At 48.1% G+C, this 18,857-nt stretch overlaps 1 protein-coding gene across 1 annotated transcript in view; it reads left to right on the top strand.

The window, feature by feature from the left end:
• Cacna1f (calcium voltage-gated channel subunit alpha1 F) overlaps nt 1-18,597 on the top strand; it is a 28,647-nt gene extending 10,050 nt beyond the window's left edge. The window contains exons 18-48 of the mRNA XM_040733669.1: nt 1,177-1,222; nt 1,914-1,965; nt 2,864-3,011; nt 3,166-3,295; nt 4,023-4,082; nt 4,226-4,332; nt 4,417-4,504; nt 4,914-5,021; nt 5,140-5,192; nt 6,834-6,980; nt 8,044-8,245; nt 8,338-8,496; nt 9,449-9,559; nt 9,804-9,887; nt 10,658-10,678; nt 11,192-11,320; nt 11,590-11,655; nt 11,918-12,009; nt 12,630-12,789; nt 13,187-13,314; nt 13,579-13,675; nt 13,862-13,964; nt 14,257-14,358; nt 14,481-14,611; nt 14,841-14,978; nt 15,240-15,409; nt 16,013-16,120; nt 16,227-16,354; nt 16,440-16,552; nt 17,854-18,051; nt 18,292-18,597. Of these exons, the coding sequence (XP_040589603.1) occupies nt 1,177-1,222; nt 1,914-1,965; nt 2,864-3,011; nt 3,166-3,295; nt 4,023-4,082; nt 4,226-4,332; nt 4,417-4,504; nt 4,914-5,021; nt 5,140-5,192; nt 6,834-6,980; nt 8,044-8,245; nt 8,338-8,496; nt 9,449-9,559; nt 9,804-9,887; nt 10,658-10,678; nt 11,192-11,320; nt 11,590-11,655; nt 11,918-12,009; nt 12,630-12,789; nt 13,187-13,314; nt 13,579-13,675; nt 13,862-13,964; nt 14,257-14,358; nt 14,481-14,611; nt 14,841-14,978; nt 15,240-15,409; nt 16,013-16,120; nt 16,227-16,354; nt 16,440-16,552; nt 17,854-18,051; nt 18,292-18,522 (3,610 nt within the window). The 3' untranslated portion in view covers nt 18,523-18,597. The remainder of the gene's footprint in view (nt 1-1,176; nt 1,223-1,913; nt 1,966-2,863; nt 3,012-3,165; nt 3,296-4,022; nt 4,083-4,225; nt 4,333-4,416; nt 4,505-4,913; nt 5,022-5,139; nt 5,193-6,833; nt 6,981-8,043; nt 8,246-8,337; nt 8,497-9,448; nt 9,560-9,803; nt 9,888-10,657; nt 10,679-11,191; nt 11,321-11,589; nt 11,656-11,917; nt 12,010-12,629; nt 12,790-13,186; nt 13,315-13,578; nt 13,676-13,861; nt 13,965-14,256; nt 14,359-14,480; nt 14,612-14,840; nt 14,979-15,239; nt 15,410-16,012; nt 16,121-16,226; nt 16,355-16,439; nt 16,553-17,853; nt 18,052-18,291) is intronic.
• The last annotated feature ends 260 nt before the right edge of the window (nt 18,598-18,857 follow it).

Here is an 18,857-nt window from a genome sequence, read left to right as displayed (position 1 = left end):
CGCACACACACACACACACACACACACACACACACACACACACATCCCGCAGGACTTCATTTGTTCTGGCAGCTTCCACTTCCAGATACAGGCCTCATTCATTCGTTCCTTCGACATGAATTTACTGAACACACACTCAACAACTTTGTGCTAGGCCCTGCTGCAAATGCTAAGGAGCCAACATGGGTTAAGGCCAATGGAGTCCTTGCTGTTTGTAGTTTAGGAAGGCAAGCAATCTACAAGAAAATAGATATATAATCTTAATAATATGTTAGTAAGCCAGGTGCTGTGGTGCACGCCTTAATTCCAGCTCTGAGGAGGCAGAGGCAGGTTTATCTCCTGATATACATAGTGAGTTCCAGTCCAGTTATGGATTGTCTTAATAAAAAAGAGTATGTTGATGGGTGGTGGTAGTGCACACCTTTAATCCCAGCACTTGGGAGGAAGAGGCAGGCAGATCTCTGTGAGTTTGAGACCAGCCTGACCTACAGAGCTAGTTCCAGAACAGCTAGGGCTATACACAGAAACTCTGTCTCGAAAAACCAAAAAAGAGAAAAGAATATGTTGATAATAATGAGTGAAGAACCAGAAAGCAGAACAAAGCAATAGTGAAAAATTAAAGCAAGCCTAGAAAGCCATACCTATATTTCCTGCACTTGGAAGACTGAGGCAGGAGGATAAGGAGTTCAAGGCCAGCCTGGGCTCCACATTGAGACTGTATAGGAGATAAGGTTCAATAAGATTGCTCCTTTGAAGTTGTGGTGTTGTTAGCACATTGACAACAGAACATCGAGCCTTAGGACCCAGCTTAGAAGAAAATTCACCTTGTTCTGGTTTCCATCCCAATACCGTAAACAAGCAAACAAAAGCCACCAGCGAGGTAGGAATGAAGCAGGGAAGACAGCGGTAGGAAATGCCGTTAGATGTTGGAAGGAATAAAAGGACCAGACCAGGGATATTCTGGGTCGAGATGAGAACTGACTTTTGCTCTTGGTAGAGAGAGGCATGGGAGTGTTAGGATTTCACAGGTTCCTTCTGTGTGCTGTGAGGGTAGATTATAGGCATTGGGAACAGAAGCAGGGAGCCCCAAGAAAGGTCTGTCCTGATGGCAGTGTCCACTCCAACCTCGCCCATCTGCTACCACCTGCACCAATCACCCTTTATTTCCTTGAACAGAGAGAAGAGCAATGAAGGAAACCCCCAACAGGAGGGCAGAGTGTTGGTGAGTTTCTTAAGCCTGGGTGCATGTGTTTGATTCCAGCACTTGGGAAACAGAAGCAGGGGAGTGAGTCTCTAGGAGTTTTAAATTAACCTGGTCTACATAGTGAGTTCCACACAGCCAGGGCTACATAATGAGACCCTGCCTTTAAAAAAAAAGGTGGGGGAGCTGGAGATATGGCTCTGCAGTTAAGAGTGCTTGCTCCTCTTCTAAAGGACCTGAGTTTGGTTCCCAGATCACAACTACCTGTAACTCCAGGTCCAGGAGTTCCAAGGCCTCTGGCCTCCAAGGTCACCTGAATTCACATGAGCATACCCCCACACAGACACACATAATTTTAAAAAGCAATAATAATAATCTTAAAGCTGGATGGTGGTGGCCCACACCTTTAATCCCAGCACTAGGGAGGCAGAGGCAGGCAGATCTGTGAGTATGAGGCCAGCCTGGTCTACAGAGCGAGTTCCAGGATAGCCAGGGCTGTCACACAGAGAAATCTTGTCTTGAAAAGAGCTAAATAAAGAAATCTTAAAGGAAAGAAGCCTGGCAGTTGTCCATACCTCCTCCTACCACCCATACCTATCGATGTCTCCACGCCTTTCACCCCATCTTCTGCCAATCCATTTCCGCATCATCCTTTGTGTCCATCTCCTGGTTTCTCTACCATTTTCAATGACTCCAATCTTCCTGTCCGTAGGTGCCTGGTGGAGAGAATGAGGAAGCAGAGGGTGCAAACAGTGAAGGAGCAGGCAAGTAGGCAGGTCAGATGGAAGAGGCATGGAGTCTTGGAAAGATAACTCCTGACCCTTGACAAGATCCTCTCTGGCCATCAGACTCTTCCAAGGTCATCCTGAAGGCAGTAGCATAGTGACACATGCCTGTAGTCCCCAAACTTGGAAAGGGTGGCAAAGTCAAGGACACCTTGTGCTGAAGAGTGAGCTCCGAGTCAGCCTGGACTATGTTAGAGACACTAGACACTGTCTCAAAACATACATAAGGCTGGGCATTGGTGGCGCATGCCTTTAATCCCAGAACTCGTGAGGCAGAGGCAGGTGGATCTCTGTGAGTTTGAGGCCAGCCTGGTCTACAGAGCAAGTTCCAGGACAGCCTCCAAAGCCACAGAGAAACCCTGTCTTGAAAAACCAAAAAAGAAAAAAAACATGCATAAATACACAAATAAGGACTAGGGATCCACCTCGGTGGTAGAGCGCTTGCATAGCATGTACCAGGCCCTAAGTGCAATCTTGAGGACTGCAGAAACCATTATTCTGAGATGAATGAATAGGTTTGGTCCCTAGCCATCAACATTTGGGACACCAAGGTTAAACAAGAGAAATGGACATTTTATTTCACTGTGGACCTTTTCAGAGCCTTTGTTATCAAATTGGCACGCACATGTATGTGTGTGCACGTGCGCGCACATGTGTGTGTGTAAACCACACAAAACACACTAAACACACTTACCAGGCTTTTGCTGTGTCCAGGAACTTTTCTAAAAGTTGGGCATATGTTAAACAAAACAGACTTAAGATGCCTTCCCTGAGGAGCTGTGGCTCTGGGCAGGAAGTGGGAAGAGTGCATCCTGTGTCAAGCTTTCCATTGATTTTTTTCAGCCAATTTCCCTTTTTGCTCTTTTCCTATCACCAGGCATAGAGGAAGAGGAGGAAGAGGAGGAAGAGGAGGAGGAGGAAGGCGGTGCGGGGCATGTGGAACTCTTGCAGGAAGTAGTACCCAAGGAGAAGGTGGTACCCATTCCTGAAGGCAGTGCCTTCTTCTGCCTCAGCCAAACCAACCCGTGAGTGCTAGAAGGGGCAGTGGGGCAGAGCAACAGGGGCTGTCCAGAAGGAGAGAGCCCCAGAGCTACCCAGGAGGGCATAGATACATCCCTTGGAGTCTCCCAGTAAACACTGGTCCTGGATTCTAATCACTGTCTTTTCCCCACTCGCCAGACTTCGGACGGCCTGCCATACCCTCATACATCATCATATCTTCACCAGCCTCATCCTGGTGTTCATCATCCTCAGCAGTGTGTCCCTGGCTGCTGAGGACCCCATCCGAGCCCACTCCTTCCGCAACCATGTAAGCCCATGCTTGAAGGCTAGGAGGGACTCACAGGGGCGTTCTTCTGGGCACAAGTTCAAGCCAGAGTAGAGATCAGGAGAAGACTCCTCACTGGCCTGGGGAAGTGGACCAATAATGGTGGAGACTACAGGGCCAGCAGCCATTTCCATACTCCAAGAAGTGCGGGCAGGGGATCAGGATTTGGCTGGAGATGGAAGGAACCTGTGTTCAGAGAGGTTAAACAGGCCAAGGGCACTCGTGTAGCTGGGTAGAGACAGAGGAGTTTAAATCCGAGCCCACATCTCAGAAGGTCAAACCTTTGGCATGTGTAAAAAGTCTTTCCTAATGCTGAGAGGAAAGGAGGAGGGAGAGTAAGGCTTACACTGCGTGGTGCACACACAAGCTGGCACGGGGTACCTGCCTGATTTCTAGCTCTTAGGAGACTGAAGCAGGAGGATTACTGCAACTCAGAGGGCAGCCTGGGCTGCAGAGTAAGACCTTACCTCAGATGGTGGATAAGTAGATAGATGACAGACAGACAGACAGACAGACAGACAGGCAGACAGACAGGCAGGCAGGCAGACAGACAGACAGACAGACAGATAAGGGAGGGAGGGAGGGAGGGAGGGAGGGAGGGAGGGAGGGAGGGAGGGAGGGAGGGAGGGAGAAAGAGGAGAGAGGCACACACATACCTGTCAATCTCCTTTAATTATGATACTGTTCCTCATCTTTCTTGTTTCCCCAGATTCTGGGATACTTTGATTATGCCTTCACCTCCATTTTTACTGTGGAGATTCTACTAAAGGTGATTATGGAACTCCAACCATACCCTCAGTTGCCCTAATAATTCTCTACCACCCCTACCACCTATCTCTCTGGTCTCTCTCCCATCCTACCCAGCAATTCTCCTCAGGTCTGAGGTCTAATTCAATATCACCTGATCCCCAGATGACAGTGTTTGGGGCCTTCCTCCACCGTGGCTCTTTCTGCCGTAGCTGGTTTAATATGTTGGATCTGCTTGTGGTCAGCGTGTCCCTCATATCCTTTGGCATTCAGTGAGTAACACCTTCCCCATCCCAGCCCAGAACTGGGATTAAGCCCTAATTAGGGCCTGAAAACTTCCCACCCCTCCCCCCTAGCTCCAGTGCCATCTCAGTTGTGAAGATTCTCCGAGTACTCCGTGTCCTGCGGCCCCTCAGAGCCATCAACAGGGCCAAGGGACTCAAGGTAAGCTCAGCTCACCCAAGCCCACAGGACCCAAGCCCTGGGTCAGCATCAAAGATCCAACTGAGCATTTGCACAAAGACAAGACTGTGCAGCCTGAATCCAAGATGTGATCACGGATTCTTGACTCCTTGGCCATGTTGTCTGACCGTGTTCCTTACAAGTGACTATACAAGTGGCCACATTTTTCTGACACGTGTCCTTGATATGTGACTACATATCCTTACCTAGAAAAGTCTTATTCTTTGCTAATATCCATACATGCTAGCCCACAATACTGCCTTTTGACCATGTGCTCCTGACTTGCAAGCACATATTCCTGGCCCAAGTCCTTAAACTGTATTCATCACCCAAGTCCCCACTACATGCTATGGCTGTGGTGCCCATTAGTCATGTGTGTGGGTGTCTGCAGCACGTGGTGCAGTGTGTGTTCGTGGCCATCCGGACCATCGGAAACATCATGATTGTCACCACCCTTCTGCAGTTCATGTTCGCCTGCATTGGTGTGCAGCTCTTCAAGGTGGGGGGAGATCCTGAGAGAGGCCCAGGCCAAGGGGGGGGGAGGGGAGAACCAGAGAGAGGCTCAGGTCAAGGTGGGGGTGAAAGGTGAACCTGTTTGACGGATGTCCTCCTTACAGGGAAAGTTCTACAGTTGCACTGATGAAGCCAAACACACCCTGAAAGAATGCAAGTGAGTATTTGAGGCCTCGCCCTCTATGGAATCCACAACCCCTTTCAAATCACATAGAGATATACAGACCTCTCTCTCTAATGTCCCTGAAGCCACTTACAGCCCCTTACCAAAGACTCTAAGATGTGCCTGGTTTCCTAAGAATCCCTAAGACCCTCAAAATTCCATAAAGGCCTCAAGATATACCCCAGGACTCTACCAATAATTGTAGATGCCTTCACATAACAGCAAGTAAAGTCCCCCCATAACCTTTTTCCCCATTCTTCAACATTACGTACATTCCAACCCAGCAATTCCAGCCCCTGCTCTGAGTGCCAGCTTCCCTCTAGAGATGTTTGTAGAGGGAGGTGGTTTTCAAGCAAACACCATGTAGCCAGGAATCCCTGGCTCAAACCCACTTCACGAGGCTTGGAGGCATTTATTCTCTTTGCTGAGTCCCAGTTAGCTCTACTGAAAGATGGGACTAAAAGGAGTGCCCGTTTCACAGGGCTTATGAATAGTACAGAGTCAGGGCACCGTATATGTATACAGTACTTGAATGGCGGGCCAGCACAGTACCTGGCATAGAATCAGTGCTAGGAAACTTTGGCCTCTTGGAGAACTACTTTCCCTTGGATGACAAAAATGCTAATGACAATGGTGATGATGATATACCATCTGTGTTCCAGAAATTAGTCTTGTTTTTTTTTTTACTTTCTCATTTTTATTCATATGGGAAGTATGCCTGCCACGGCATGTGTGGAAATCAGAGACCAACTTGAGGGAGTTGTACAAAAGTACATAGACAGAAATTGAATGTTTACAATAACCCAGTCAGGAAATCAAAGGGCAAGATGTGAGCCCAAGCTGTTTACAGACACCACTGTGCCCTGCTACATCCATAATAAAGACCCTAGACCCTTTGCCACAGCTCCTCATTCCTCCTCTCTCGCCATGTGGGTTCTGAGGATCAAACTCAGATCATCGGGTTGGCAGCAAGTACCTTTCTTTACCCACTGAGATATTTTGCTGGCTCTTGTTTGTTTGTTGTTGTTGTTTTTTTAAGTTTTGGTGGGTTTGGGGTGGTTTTTGTTTGTTTGTTTTCTTTTTTTTTTTTTTTTAGCCTTGGTCTCAACACGTCTCAAGCCAGCCTTAAACCCTCAAGCTAGCCATAAACTTCCAAGCTTCCTGTCTCTTGTCACCTGAGTTGCTGAGATTATTAGCATGTGCCACTATGCCTGGCTTTATTTATTTGTTTATTTGTTTGTTTGTTGGTCTCACAACGGCAGAGCTGGAAATCATGTAGGCCAGGCTGGTCTCAAACTTGCTAAAAAATCTTCCCATCTCTGCATGACAAGAAATGGGATTCTAAGTGTGAACTACCATAATTAACTGTCATTCGTTGATGTACTAATCCTGGTGAGAAATGGGAAATGGATTCTGTTGGTATCCTCATTTTTTAGATAGACAGTGAAAACAAAAGTACATAGACAGAAATTGAATGTTTACAATAACCCAGTCAGGAAATCAAAGGGCAAGATGTGAGCCCAAGCTGTTTACAGACACCACTGTGCCCTGCTACATCCATAATAAAGACCCTAGACCCTTTGCCACAGCTCCTCGTTCCTCCTCTCTCACCTAGCCTGTCTACAACATCCACAGGGGCTCCTTCCTCATCTACCCTGACGGAGATGTGTCACGGCCCTTGGTCCGAGAGCGGCTCTGGGTCAACAGTGATTTCAACTTTGACAACGTCCTTTCAGCCATGATGGCCCTGTTCACTGTCTCTACCTTCGAAGGCTGGCCTGCGTGAGGGGCAGGGCCTTGGGGATCGGAGGGAACTGGGCAGATAATTGTAGATAATGGCCTGGGATAACTGGGAATGGATGGGGGTGTATCTTAAGGATGTACAGAAAGTCTCTTAAGCCTGGATAGGGTTTCCTCTCTTTCCTTTTTCCTCTTTTCAATGCTTGAGAATGGAACTCAGGCTTTGCATATGCTAGGAAAACAGCATAAACTGAAGCTACATCCCTTCCCCCTATTTTCTTGAGCCAGGGTCTTACCATGTAGCCCACTTTGACCTCAAACTGGTCATCCTACCTCCTCATCCTCTTGAGTGATGGGATTCAGGTTTGCACCACCACACCCATTTGACTGTAGCTTTCTGGTGAATGTGTTGGAAGACAGTTGGGGAAGACCTTTGGAGAAAGGTCTCTAGAAATTGGGAAAAGGTCTCTGAGGGAATAGGTGAAAGTCTAGAAAAGACTGGGTGAGTGTTACAAGGTAATAAGTAGAATGTGGAGGGGCTCAAAGGGGGCTCCCTGAGGAAATAGGATTTAGAAGTTTACAGAAAACTGCAAAAGCCTTTGGGTATATTAGCTAGAAATTTCTGGGGGGAACCGAGCAGAGAGTTCAAGACTATGGGACAGGATTCCAAGATCTTTAGAAGCTTGTGGAGGAGTTCTGGGGAATCACATGAAGGGGCTGCTCCAGGGGCCAGTATAAGGGGGTTAGAGGTTTGCAGAAACATAGGGGATTTTGAAAGATCATGGAATATCTGGACAGGATTCTTTTGAGGCTGCATGGGAGTCTCTGAAATGTTGAGTTGAGGTGTCTGGAACAAAAGATTTGGAATCCTGATGTACATAGTTGAACTCCAGGACAGCTAGGGCTACATAGTGACACATTGTTTTTAAAAAAAAGGAAAACAAAAAACAAAGATTTAGGACCCTTTAAAAGCCTTGTGGGCGTTTCTTTGTATATGTATAGAAGTCCCAAGTGATTAGGTTGGTATTCCAGGAGATTTGTGAGGTCAGTATGGTAAGTTGGGGGCTGGGATTCCCTCATCTCTACCTGCCACCGCCTCCCACAGGCTGCTGTACAAAGCCATAGATGCACACGCAGAAGATGAAGGCCCTATCTACAATTACCATGTGGAGATTTCAGTATTCTTCATTGTCTACATCATCATCATTGCCTTCTTCATGATGAACATCTTCGTGGGCTTTGTTATCATCACATTTCGTGCCCAGGGAGAGCAGGAATACCAAAACTGTGAGCTGGACAAGAACCAGGTGACCTCTCACTCCTGACTAATGGCCACCAAACTGTCTTTCCTTGCCTTGTGAACCTCCTCTGCTCACCCATGCCCTATACCACTATGCAGCGCCAGTGTGTGGAATATGCCCTCAAAGCCCAGCCACTTCGCCGATACATCCCCAAGAATCCACATCAGTACCGTGTGTGGGCCACTGTGAACTCTGCCGCCTTTGAGTACTTGATGTTTCTGCTCATCCTGCTCAACACAGTTGCTCTAGCCATGCAGGTTTGTCTGACACACACACACACACACACACACACACACACACACACACACACACAATCTTGATCATTGCCAGACATTTATTTTTTTCACACAATCCCTTGAGAGCTATTAGGAATGCATTAGGCCACAAGAAACAACCCTACCATTCCCCCCCTCTCCACCCCCCCACCTCCCACCCATCACCCCTCCATCCCTGCCTAACTGACAGAGGCTTAAGATATCGTGACATTTGTAACATTTTTTTTCAAATCTAAGGCCAAAAACAGCATTCTGCTTTTAAAGATGCTGGAATGTGAAAACAATGATCCACGACTATTGCAAGCTGTCACAGATTATAAAATGCACTCCAGACTCAGATTCTAGGATGAAACTAGTTATGCATCCTAGAGTAGTTTGTTTATTTACCTCAAATGATGAGGAACATTGAGGTAGGCTGCTCTCTCATTGTTGATCAGTGACCCAGGCTCTGCCCATCTTCCTGCTGCACCATTCTGCTGTAAGTTGGTTGAGGCAGGTGGATCTCTGTGAGTTCCAGACCAGCCTGGTCTACAAGAGCTAGTTCCAGGACAGCCTCCAAAGCCACAGAGAAACCCTGTCTCGAAAAACCAAAAAAAAAAAGTTGGTTGTTGCTTCATGGTCACAGACTAGCTATTCCAGATATCAATTCCACATTCAAGGCAGGGGTCGGGAGAGGGGGAGAAAGAAAGTTGAACCAAGAAGTAATTCTTGCATGTTTTAATGAAACAAAAGTTTTTTCACAGAAGCTGTCAACCTTGGCACTCTGGGAATCAAGAACCAGGTTTTGCAGTGTCCATATGAGAGACAAACAATGCAAACAGTTTTGTTAGCCAGTGTTCCATGGTCCCAGACACCTCAGCCCATGCCAGTGACTGTGTGTTTGTGTGTAAGGTGTCTCTCCCTTATGCTCTGTCCCCATCTGATTTTCCCATAGCACTATGAGCAGACTGCTCCCTTTAACTATGCCATGGACATTCTCAACATGGTCTTCACTGGCCTCTTCACCATTGAGATGGTGCTCAAAATCATCGCCTTCAAACCCAAGGTACATTCTAGATCCACTCGCTATGAATAAACACCTTGGGGAGGGAGCATATTCCACAGCCAGGGCCGGGTAGGTGTGGAGAGGAAGCAACCATGTAGTCATAAGACTAGGGAGTGAGAGGAAACCAGATACAAACTGTCCAAGCCAGGCCCTGCCTCCTCAATACCCCTATCCTTTACTGCTCCCCTATCCTGGTCTGTTGGCTAGGAGAACAAACAGTATAATGCTTTCCTCCCATCTACAGCATTATTTTGCCGATGCCTGGAATACGTTCGATGCTCTTATTGTAGTGGGCAGCGTAGTGGACATTGCCGTCACAGAAGTCAATGTAAGAACTGGGATTTATGCTAACCCTTCTACCCTCTCCCTAGAGCCTTCCTTCACTCTTGGGTAGTCAGCTCCCACTCACATCCTCTCCAGTCCTAGAGATTGAGCACTCCTCATTCTAGATCTATCTTTTTTGAGTCCATGCTGGGCTCTGGAAAAGCACTCCTCCCTCTAACCCATCCCTTATTCCATTTTGCAGCCTACCCAGTGGCTCTGCTGCCTCTTAAAGTGCCTCCCTTATTGTTTCTATTATCTCTTTCATTGTCTCCACCCCACTCCGATGGCTCCATCTTCCATCTCCACTGACTCCTGCTTTGGCTCCATCATCTCCCTGACTACTTCGTTGACTCCATTTTCTCCACCAACTCCATCATCTCCTATACTGGGTCTTTCCTGGCTCTGTTACCACACCTGATTGCATCATTGGCTCCATCATTTCATCCAATGGGTGCTACCTAATAATAACCTTGACTGACAACAATGATGATTGCATCTATGCATCACTGCTTTCTCCAATGATCATCCATTGCTTCTCCTTTTCATGAAACTTCGGCTCCATCGTTACCTTCAATATCTTTGCTCCACCATCTCATTTACCTGGTCCTTTTAACTCCACCCCACTAAAACTTTGTTTCCAACCATCTTGATCTACTACCATATAACCTTCCCCACCATTCCCTGAGTATGCACCATCATTTCCCCTTATCCATTTTGGGCATCTGATTACAACATCTCCTTTATCACCTCTGCTTTGGCCACATGTCCCACCAGAATGGAGGCCATCTTGGCGAGGTAGCGTCTCACCCCTAACAGGAATAATTTTTCAACCATCTCTCCCAGCCCAAGAGTCCTTAGACATCTGGGTGGTGGTGGTGCATACCTTTTTTTTTTAAAGATTTATTTATTTATTACATATACAGTGTTCTATCTGCGTATCAGAAGAGGGCACCAGATTGAATTGTAGATGGTTGTGAGCCACCATGTGGTTGCTGGGAATTGAACTCAGGACCTCTGGAAGAGCAGTCAGTGCTCTTAACCTCTGAGCCATCTCTCCAGCCCGGTGCATACCTTTAATCCCAGCACTCAGGAGACACAGGCAGGTAGATCTCTGCGTTCAAGGCCAGCCTGGTCCAGGACAGAGCTACACAGAGAAACTCTGTCTTAAAAACAAACAAACAAATGCTCCCTGGCCACTCTTGGTCCTGGGTTCTAAGAGATTTGGGAACAGGGAGGATCAAGGCATGAGAAAAAGAAGTTGCTAGACCTTGTACAAACTGAGCACCCCCACTGCATCCCTTACTCCAGAGTTCAGAGGACAGCTCCCGAATATCTATCACATTCTTTCGCCTCTTCCGAGTCATGAGGCTAGTCAAACTTCTCAGTAAGGGTGAGGGGATCCGCACACTGCTCTGGACGTTCATCAAGTCTTTCCAGGTAATTCCCCACTTATAACTACAGTCCCAGGTCTGCCATGCCATTTCCAACGTTCTCTCTTTCTCTGGGCTCTCAAACCTTAACACGCCTCTAGTTCGCTGACTTTACCCTATTCTATTTAATAGTGTCTACATTTGGGGAGCACATGTGATCCATGAAACTTTGAAGGCAGACTATATCCCCAGCAGGCCAAAACTGGGGGAGTGCATTCTGGGGTTTATAGTTCTCTGACTATACCTGAAATGTTTGTCCCTTTCCCATTCACCCAGGCCTTGCCCTATGTGGCTCTTCTCATAGCAATGATATTCTTCATCTATGCAGTCATTGGCATGCAGGTAAGTGGACACCTTAGAGAATACCTCCTGGAACCTTTCTGTCAGAGACACTTGGTAGGAATAGCCCCAGTATGGGGATGGAGGAGCAGAAAGATAGACAAAGTAGATGACACTGGGTAAGTCTGCATGTGTGAAATGAGCTCTTTAGTAATGGCTTTCAAGATTATGAAGATCCCTTAGGTATTAGGAAATGTGAAGCGGATGGGAACACTTTGTGGGAGCATGGGTTCACTCCCAGAACACAGCCTTTGTATGTCTATAGATGTTTGGCAAGGTGGCTCTTCAGGACGGCACACAGATAAATCGAAACAACAATTTCCAGACCTTTCCACAGGCTGTGCTGCTTCTGTTCAGGTGATACACTCCCACTTCCATGCTACCTTGCTCCCCAGAATACCTAGGGTACCCACACATCCTCTCTTGGCCCCAAGATGCCTAAACTATGGAAATATCAGGGCAGCCTGTTTTCCACATAAGCTGAGGCCATTTCTGACTGTTATCTGAGGAATCCTTCAAAATATTCCAGTCTCAGCCATTCTTTTTCTGGCTGTAACATGTGCCCCCATTTAGTCCACAGTGACCTCATCTGTAAAAGGCATTCTATAACTGCCATCACCATGGTCATGATACTTGTTAAAGGTTGAAATGGAAGCTGGTGAGACAGTTCAGCAAGTAAAGGCATTTGCTGCCAAGCCTGGCAACCTGAGTTCAATTCCCAGCATCCACGTGATGAAATAAAAAGAAAAGACTACCACAGATTCTCTCTGTGCACGCAGGCACACCACACACACACACACACACACACACACACACACACACACATACCACACACCACACACCACACACTAAATGAATGTAAAGTATAGCCGCTGGTGAGAAGTAGGTCATCCCCTCACTCCCCTAGACCCCCACAAATGTATTTGACATGACTTTAGAGCTTCTCCAGAATGCCATCCCTGTGTGACCCTCCCCAGGTGTGCCACTGGTGAGGCATGGCAAGAGATAATGCTTGCTAGCCTTCCTGGAAATCGATGTGACCCTGAGTCTGACTTTGGCCCAGGCGAGGAATTTACCTGTGGTAGCAATTTTGCCATTGCCTATTTTATCAGCTTCTTCATGCTCTGTGCCTTCCTGGTAAGGAAACATTTCCCCACTGCCACTATCATTGCCATAACGGCTGACCCTGAGTGGTGCAGAGATGTCCAAATGAGAGGGCTGCCCAGGCCGGGCGGTGGTGGCGCACGCCTTTAATCCTAGCACTCAGGAGGCAGAGACAGGTGGATCTCTGTGAGTTCGAGGCCGGGCTGGACCGATAGCCTCCGAAACAATACAGAGAAACCCTGTCTCGTAAAAACCAAAAAAAAAAAAAAAAAAAAAAAAGAGAGGGCTGCCCAGATCTTGAGAGGGCTGCCCCAACAATAAGATCAACCAAGGAACTTGTGACCCAATGTAAGACCATCCTAGCTCCTATCCACCCCCCAAAACCCAACTCTGTTCCTTTACTTAACTCTGTTTGCTCATTGGTCCACAGATCATAAACCTCTTTGTGGCTGTGATCATGGATAACTTTGATTATCTAACCAGAGATTGGTCTATCCTGGGTCCCCACCACCTTGATGAATTCAAGAGGATCTGGTCTGAATATGACCCTGGAGCCAAGTATACCCTTTAGTTTCTTACTTAGAATCCTAGGGATAATGTGTTGCCCTCCTTGGCCCCCTAGTCCTAGAACTTCAGATCCACATATTCCATTACCCAACAATAAAAAGGTTTCTAGTGCCCCACCCTCTGTCCTCTCCTCCTGTGCTCTTTCCTGAAAAGCTTTGAGGTGTTGGCTTGGGAGGTAATGATTGGCTTAGGGCAGGACTTAAGGAAAGCCTAAAGGGTGCTGTTGATCCAGTGCTACCCACCTGATTGCCCCAGGGGCCGCATCAAGCACCTGGATGTCGTTGCCCTGCTGAGACGCATCCAGCCCCCACTGGGATTTGGAAAGTTGTGCCCACACCGAGTGGCCTGCAAGGTCTGTACCCCTGCCCTCCCACTCACCTGCTGACCTCCAAGAAGGCTCCATACTTATGGGAAGGGAAAGGGACTTGCCTTCGGTAGACATGGGTGTATGACTGCATCCACAAAGGTTTCTACCCTGGGCTTTGCAAATATTCCTGGCATTTTCCCAGAGCGGGTTCTATGTCTTGGGTGTTTACAGAGACTTGTGGCAATGAATGTGCCCCTCAACTCAGATGGGACAGTGACATTTAATGCTACGCTCTTTGCCCTGGTGCGGACATCCCTGAAGATCAAGACAGAAGGTGTGGGGGAGGGGAGGTGCAGGAGTGAAAGGGTCCCTGGGGAGGGATCAAAGAGCAAAAACAAAGGATGACAGATATGCATCTCCTAACTCTGATCCTCAAAATGGGTGGCTTTGGCTTCTCCAGGCCGGCTCCACACCCCATCTGAGAGCACTGGTGTGAAGCTTCAACTCCGAAGCAAAGCCCCCACCACCACCACCACCACACCACACCCCCTGCCCCCAACCAGCAATGAGGGGCAACTTCAGCACTTCTCCTATTTCAGCACCTTACCCTCTCTCCTGCTTTGCAGGGAACCTGGATCAAGCCAACCAGGAGCTTCGGATGGTCATCAAAAAGATCTGGAAGCGGATAAAGCAGAAATTGTTGGATGAGGTCATCCCCCCTCCAGACGGTGAGCTACCCACCCCCAAGTCCTGAGCTGTCTGCCCAGATTATTACTGGTAGGTAGGAACTGGGGAGGCAGTAGTGATCTAGAGGACCCCTGTGTAACTTTGTCCTCTTTTCTTGTCCCAGAGGAGGAAGTCACCGTGGGCAAATTCTATGCCACATTTCTGATTCAAGATTATTTCCGAAAATTCCGGAGAAGGAAAGAAAAAGGGCTACTAGGAACAGAGGCCCCAACAAGCACATCCTCTGTCCTTCAGGTCTTAAGGACAGGGCTTGGTGTGACCATGTGTGTAGAGGCTGACCTCCCTCTTGATTTCATGAAACCCATGTCACAGAGGAAGAAACTGAGACCTAGGCCTCACAGAGGGTCAAGGGAGCCTCGGAACCCTAGCACCCACACACACTTCTGTGTGGGAAACAAGCTCATAGAGGGGCACTTTAAACCAGAAACTACCAATTTCCTTCATTTTCCATCCATCCCCACAGGTTGGTCTTAGAAGCCTACAAGACTTGGGTCCTGAGATTCGACAGGCCCTCAACTATGACACTGAGGAAGAAGAGGAAGGGGCAGTGGGTCAGGAGGGTGAGGAGGAGGAAGCTGAGAACAACCCAGAAACACACAAAGTGAGGACAAGTTTCTACTCCCCTCAAAACCCTTGACTGTAAAATGTTCCCTCAGACCCCTAAGTGAACACAATACTGTCTCTGGGGAGAAGCTTCCTCTACAATGGAAAACTATTCAATACCTATCACTGGCTGTTGGAAAACAAGACCCAGATTCAGCCACCAGGGAGTGATGGTCCCCATGGACCAGTGAGGGAAACACTGATCAAGTAACTTAGTCATTGCATTGATAAAGCACTCAGCCAAATGACTTCTCTGCAGGACTCCGTAGACTCCCAGCCCCAATCTCAATGGAGTTCCAGGATTTCAGTGTCACTACCTGTTAAGGAGAAACTCCCAGATTCTCTCTCACCGGGGCCTAGTGACAATGACGGAGTGGCTCCCAACTCCAAGCAGCCCAGTGTGCTCCAGGCTGGATCCCAACCCGGCAGGTATGGTCAAGCATCTGGGGAAGTTTGCGAGGATGAAGAAAGACTGTGCTGGATGAGATGGGAGAAGAGCGGGAGACCTTCAAGAAGAAAATTGGGAAGGACAGACGTGTTTCAAGGGCTCAAGTGAGAGTCAGATGTGGTGGGCCATAGCAGTAATCTCAGCACCTGGGAGGTGGAGGCAGGGGGATGCAGAGTACAAGGCCATCCTTGGCTATATAGTGAGTTTGAGACCCTGTTCAAAATAAAGACAAAGATAAATCAAGCCTCAAATGGGAATACAGGATGACAAGAGAAATACGAAAAAGAGAATAACATGAAAATATGACAAATGTAATGCAAAAGATTAATGCAAATCAACTGTAGTGGCACCTGCCTTTAATCCCAGCACTCAGCAGGTAGAAGGAAACAGCTCTCCACTAGTTCAAGGCCAACCTGATCTACATAGTAAGTTCCATGCTAGCCAGGATTATACAGTAAGACCCTGTCTAAAAGTAATTGTAAATCCTAGTGTTTACATAGAGAATGGGACATGCATGGGACGAGAGGAACAGGGAGCCTTGGGGGTTTGGGACCTAATCTAAGTAATATGCATCACTTCCCCAGGAGAAGCTCTGGAGTTTTCATGTTCACTATCCCAGAAGAAGGAAGTACTCAGCTCACGGGTATTCAAGGGCAGGCCAATCAGAATGAAGAACAGGAAGTCCCTGACTGGTACACTGGCCACACCACACGGGCCATGCAGGGGAGGGTAGGAGCGTTGGTACCCCCACTCTGAGTCCCAGACTTGAGTTCACTGCTAGCTCTGACTTCTCCACAGGACCCCCTACATGGATGAGCAGCCAGGGACTCCCTCGAACCCAGTCCTTTTGCCACCTCACTGGCCCCAGAGACATGCAAATGGGCACCATGTACCACGCCGACGTTTGCTGCCGCCGACCCCTGCAGGTAAACAGACGAATGGACCCCATGGAAGCCTCAGGGCTAGCAGAACAGAACAGGGGAGGAATTGCCCTTGTTCTTTGCCTGCCAGGTCGGAAGCCCTCCTTCACCATCCAGTGTCTCCAACGCCAGGGCAGTTGTGAAGATTTACCTATCCCAGGCACCTACCATCGTGGACGGACCTCAGGGGCAGGCAGGGCTCAGGTGAGGAAAAGGGACACTGTAGCCTTCAGGGATATAGCATCTTAGGCTGAACTTTCCAAACATACTACGTTTCAGGGCCTTCTGAAGAATGGGGCATGTGAAGGACTCACATAATCTCCACTGTAGTTATGAAATGGGTTTACTGTCCCCAGTTTACAGATGAGGAAACTGAGGCTCAGAGAAGTTTATCCTCTTGTGATCACATAGCTAGTGAACAGCACAACTGGCATTTTAAAATACTTAGTATTTATCCATTTGTTAATTTTTATATGTGTATATGTGCATATGTGTCACCCATAGGAGTGTGCAGAGTCCAGAAGAGGGTGTCAGTATCCCTTTCTATCCATCTCCTCCAATTACTTTGAAGTAGGCTCTTCCCCTGGACTAAGGGCTCACATTTTCTTGGCTAGGCTGGAAGCCAGCAATCTCCAGTGATCCTCCTGTCTCTGCTCCCCTTAGAGTTAGGGTTAGCTACACACACACACACACACACACACACACACACACACACACACACACACACACACACACCCTGACATTTAAATCCAGGTTTTTGAGTTGGATATGATGGCACACACCTGCAATCCTATCACTTGGGAGGTAGGCACAGGAGTTCAAAGTTATTCTCAGCTACGTATAGAGTTGAGGCTAGCCTGGGCCACATGAGACAGTGTTTCAAAAGAACCAGAATAGCTAGATGAAGTGGTTCATACCTATAACTTCAGCTCCTGTGAGGCTGGTACAGGAGGATTGCTGCAAATATAAGGCCAACCTGGGCTACATAGTAAGTTACAGGGCTTGATAATACAGTAAGGTCCCATCTCAAATAAAGAAATCACACGCAATAGCCGGGCGTTGGTGGCACATGCCTTTAATTCCAGCACTTGGGAGGCAGAGGCAGGCGGATTTCTGTGAGTTCGAGGACAGCCTGGTCTATAGAGCGAGTTCCAGGACAGCCTCCAAAACAATACAGAGAAACCCTGTCTCGAAAAACCAAAAAGAAAAAAAAAAAGAAATCACACGCAAATGGACAAAAACAAAGGCTTTCTGTACTCTGTCATAAACTCAAGTCTGGAGCTGGGGATTAGCTCAATGGTGGAGCATTTGCTTAGCATGTTTATGACTCTGGGTTTGATCCCCACAAATAAAGAAGTCATTTATCTCTCCTCTGATTTACATCCATTCAGTGGGACTCCAGTTGTGTATATCAGGGAAGGAAAAGGGACAGAACTCACAATAGTGAATCATAGACTCTCATGCTCACCAATCCTTGCCCCTCTCTGGTGTTTATTCTGACCCAGGGTTCCTGGGCAGCCCCTCCTCAGAAGGGTCGACTGCTATATGCTCCCCTGTTGTTGGTGGAGGAAGCCACAGTGGGTGAAGGATACCTCAACAAACTCAGTGGGCCACTGCGGACCTTCACCTGTCTGCAAGTGCCTGGAGCTCACTCAGATCCCAGCCACAGCAAGAGGGGCAGTGCTGACAGTTTGGTGGAGGCTGTGAGTCCAAATGGTTGGGGGGGGGGGTAAAAGGGCTAGAGTAGAAGGGAAGAGGTGAGATCTGGGAAAGGGCAACAAGGAGCGACCAGACTGTTGAGGATGTAAAAATCCCTCTTCTCCGTATACTGTACTTTGCCCTGCTCCCTGGATGCTGCCATTAGTACATCATGCATTCACATTGACCACTCTGCACATTGTGCCATTGGTCAACACTATTTCCACTTGCAACCCCCTCCCCAGGTGCTCATCTCTGAAGGCCTCGGTCTCTTTGCCCAAGACCCACGATTTGTGGCCCTGGCCAAGCAGGAGATTGCAGATGCATGTCACCTGACACTGGATGAGATGGACAGTGCTGCCAGTGACCTGCTGGCACAGAGAACCACCTCCCTTTATAGTGATGAGGAGTCTATTCTCTCCCGCTTTGATGAAGAGGACCTGGGGGACGAGATGGCCTGTGTCCATGCCCTCTGAATTCTAACCCCTCAATCACTGCTCAATAAACTCTCTACCCTTCCTTCGCCCAGAAGGAGGCAAGCATTGACCACACACTACTGAATGTTAGTGTCTTTGCACTGGCAGTCTGGGGCAGCCCAGCAGTTTCCATCCATCCCTTATTGCATCCCTGAGCCACTGCCCACACATGAGTATTTCCAGAAACCAGGACAGCTAGGCCTGATTATTCAGCGTCAGGGAAGGAGGGAGGAGGAGGAGGAGAAAGAGACAGCAGCCAAAAAAAGCTGGAGACAGAGTGGAGGTGGGGGAGAAGGAGGGCACTGGGCAGATGGGGGAAGGGAAGAGAGGAGATG

This window comes from Mesocricetus auratus, unplaced genomic scaffold, assembly GCF_017639785.1.
Source record: "Mesocricetus auratus isolate SY011 unplaced genomic scaffold, BCM_Maur_2.0 Super-Scaffold_100033, whole genome shotgun sequence".
Lineage (NCBI taxonomy): Eukaryota > Metazoa > Chordata > Mammalia > Rodentia > Cricetidae > Mesocricetus > Mesocricetus auratus.
Note: the sequence above shows the minus strand (reverse complement) of the source record. Positions and strands in the feature narration are given on the sequence as shown.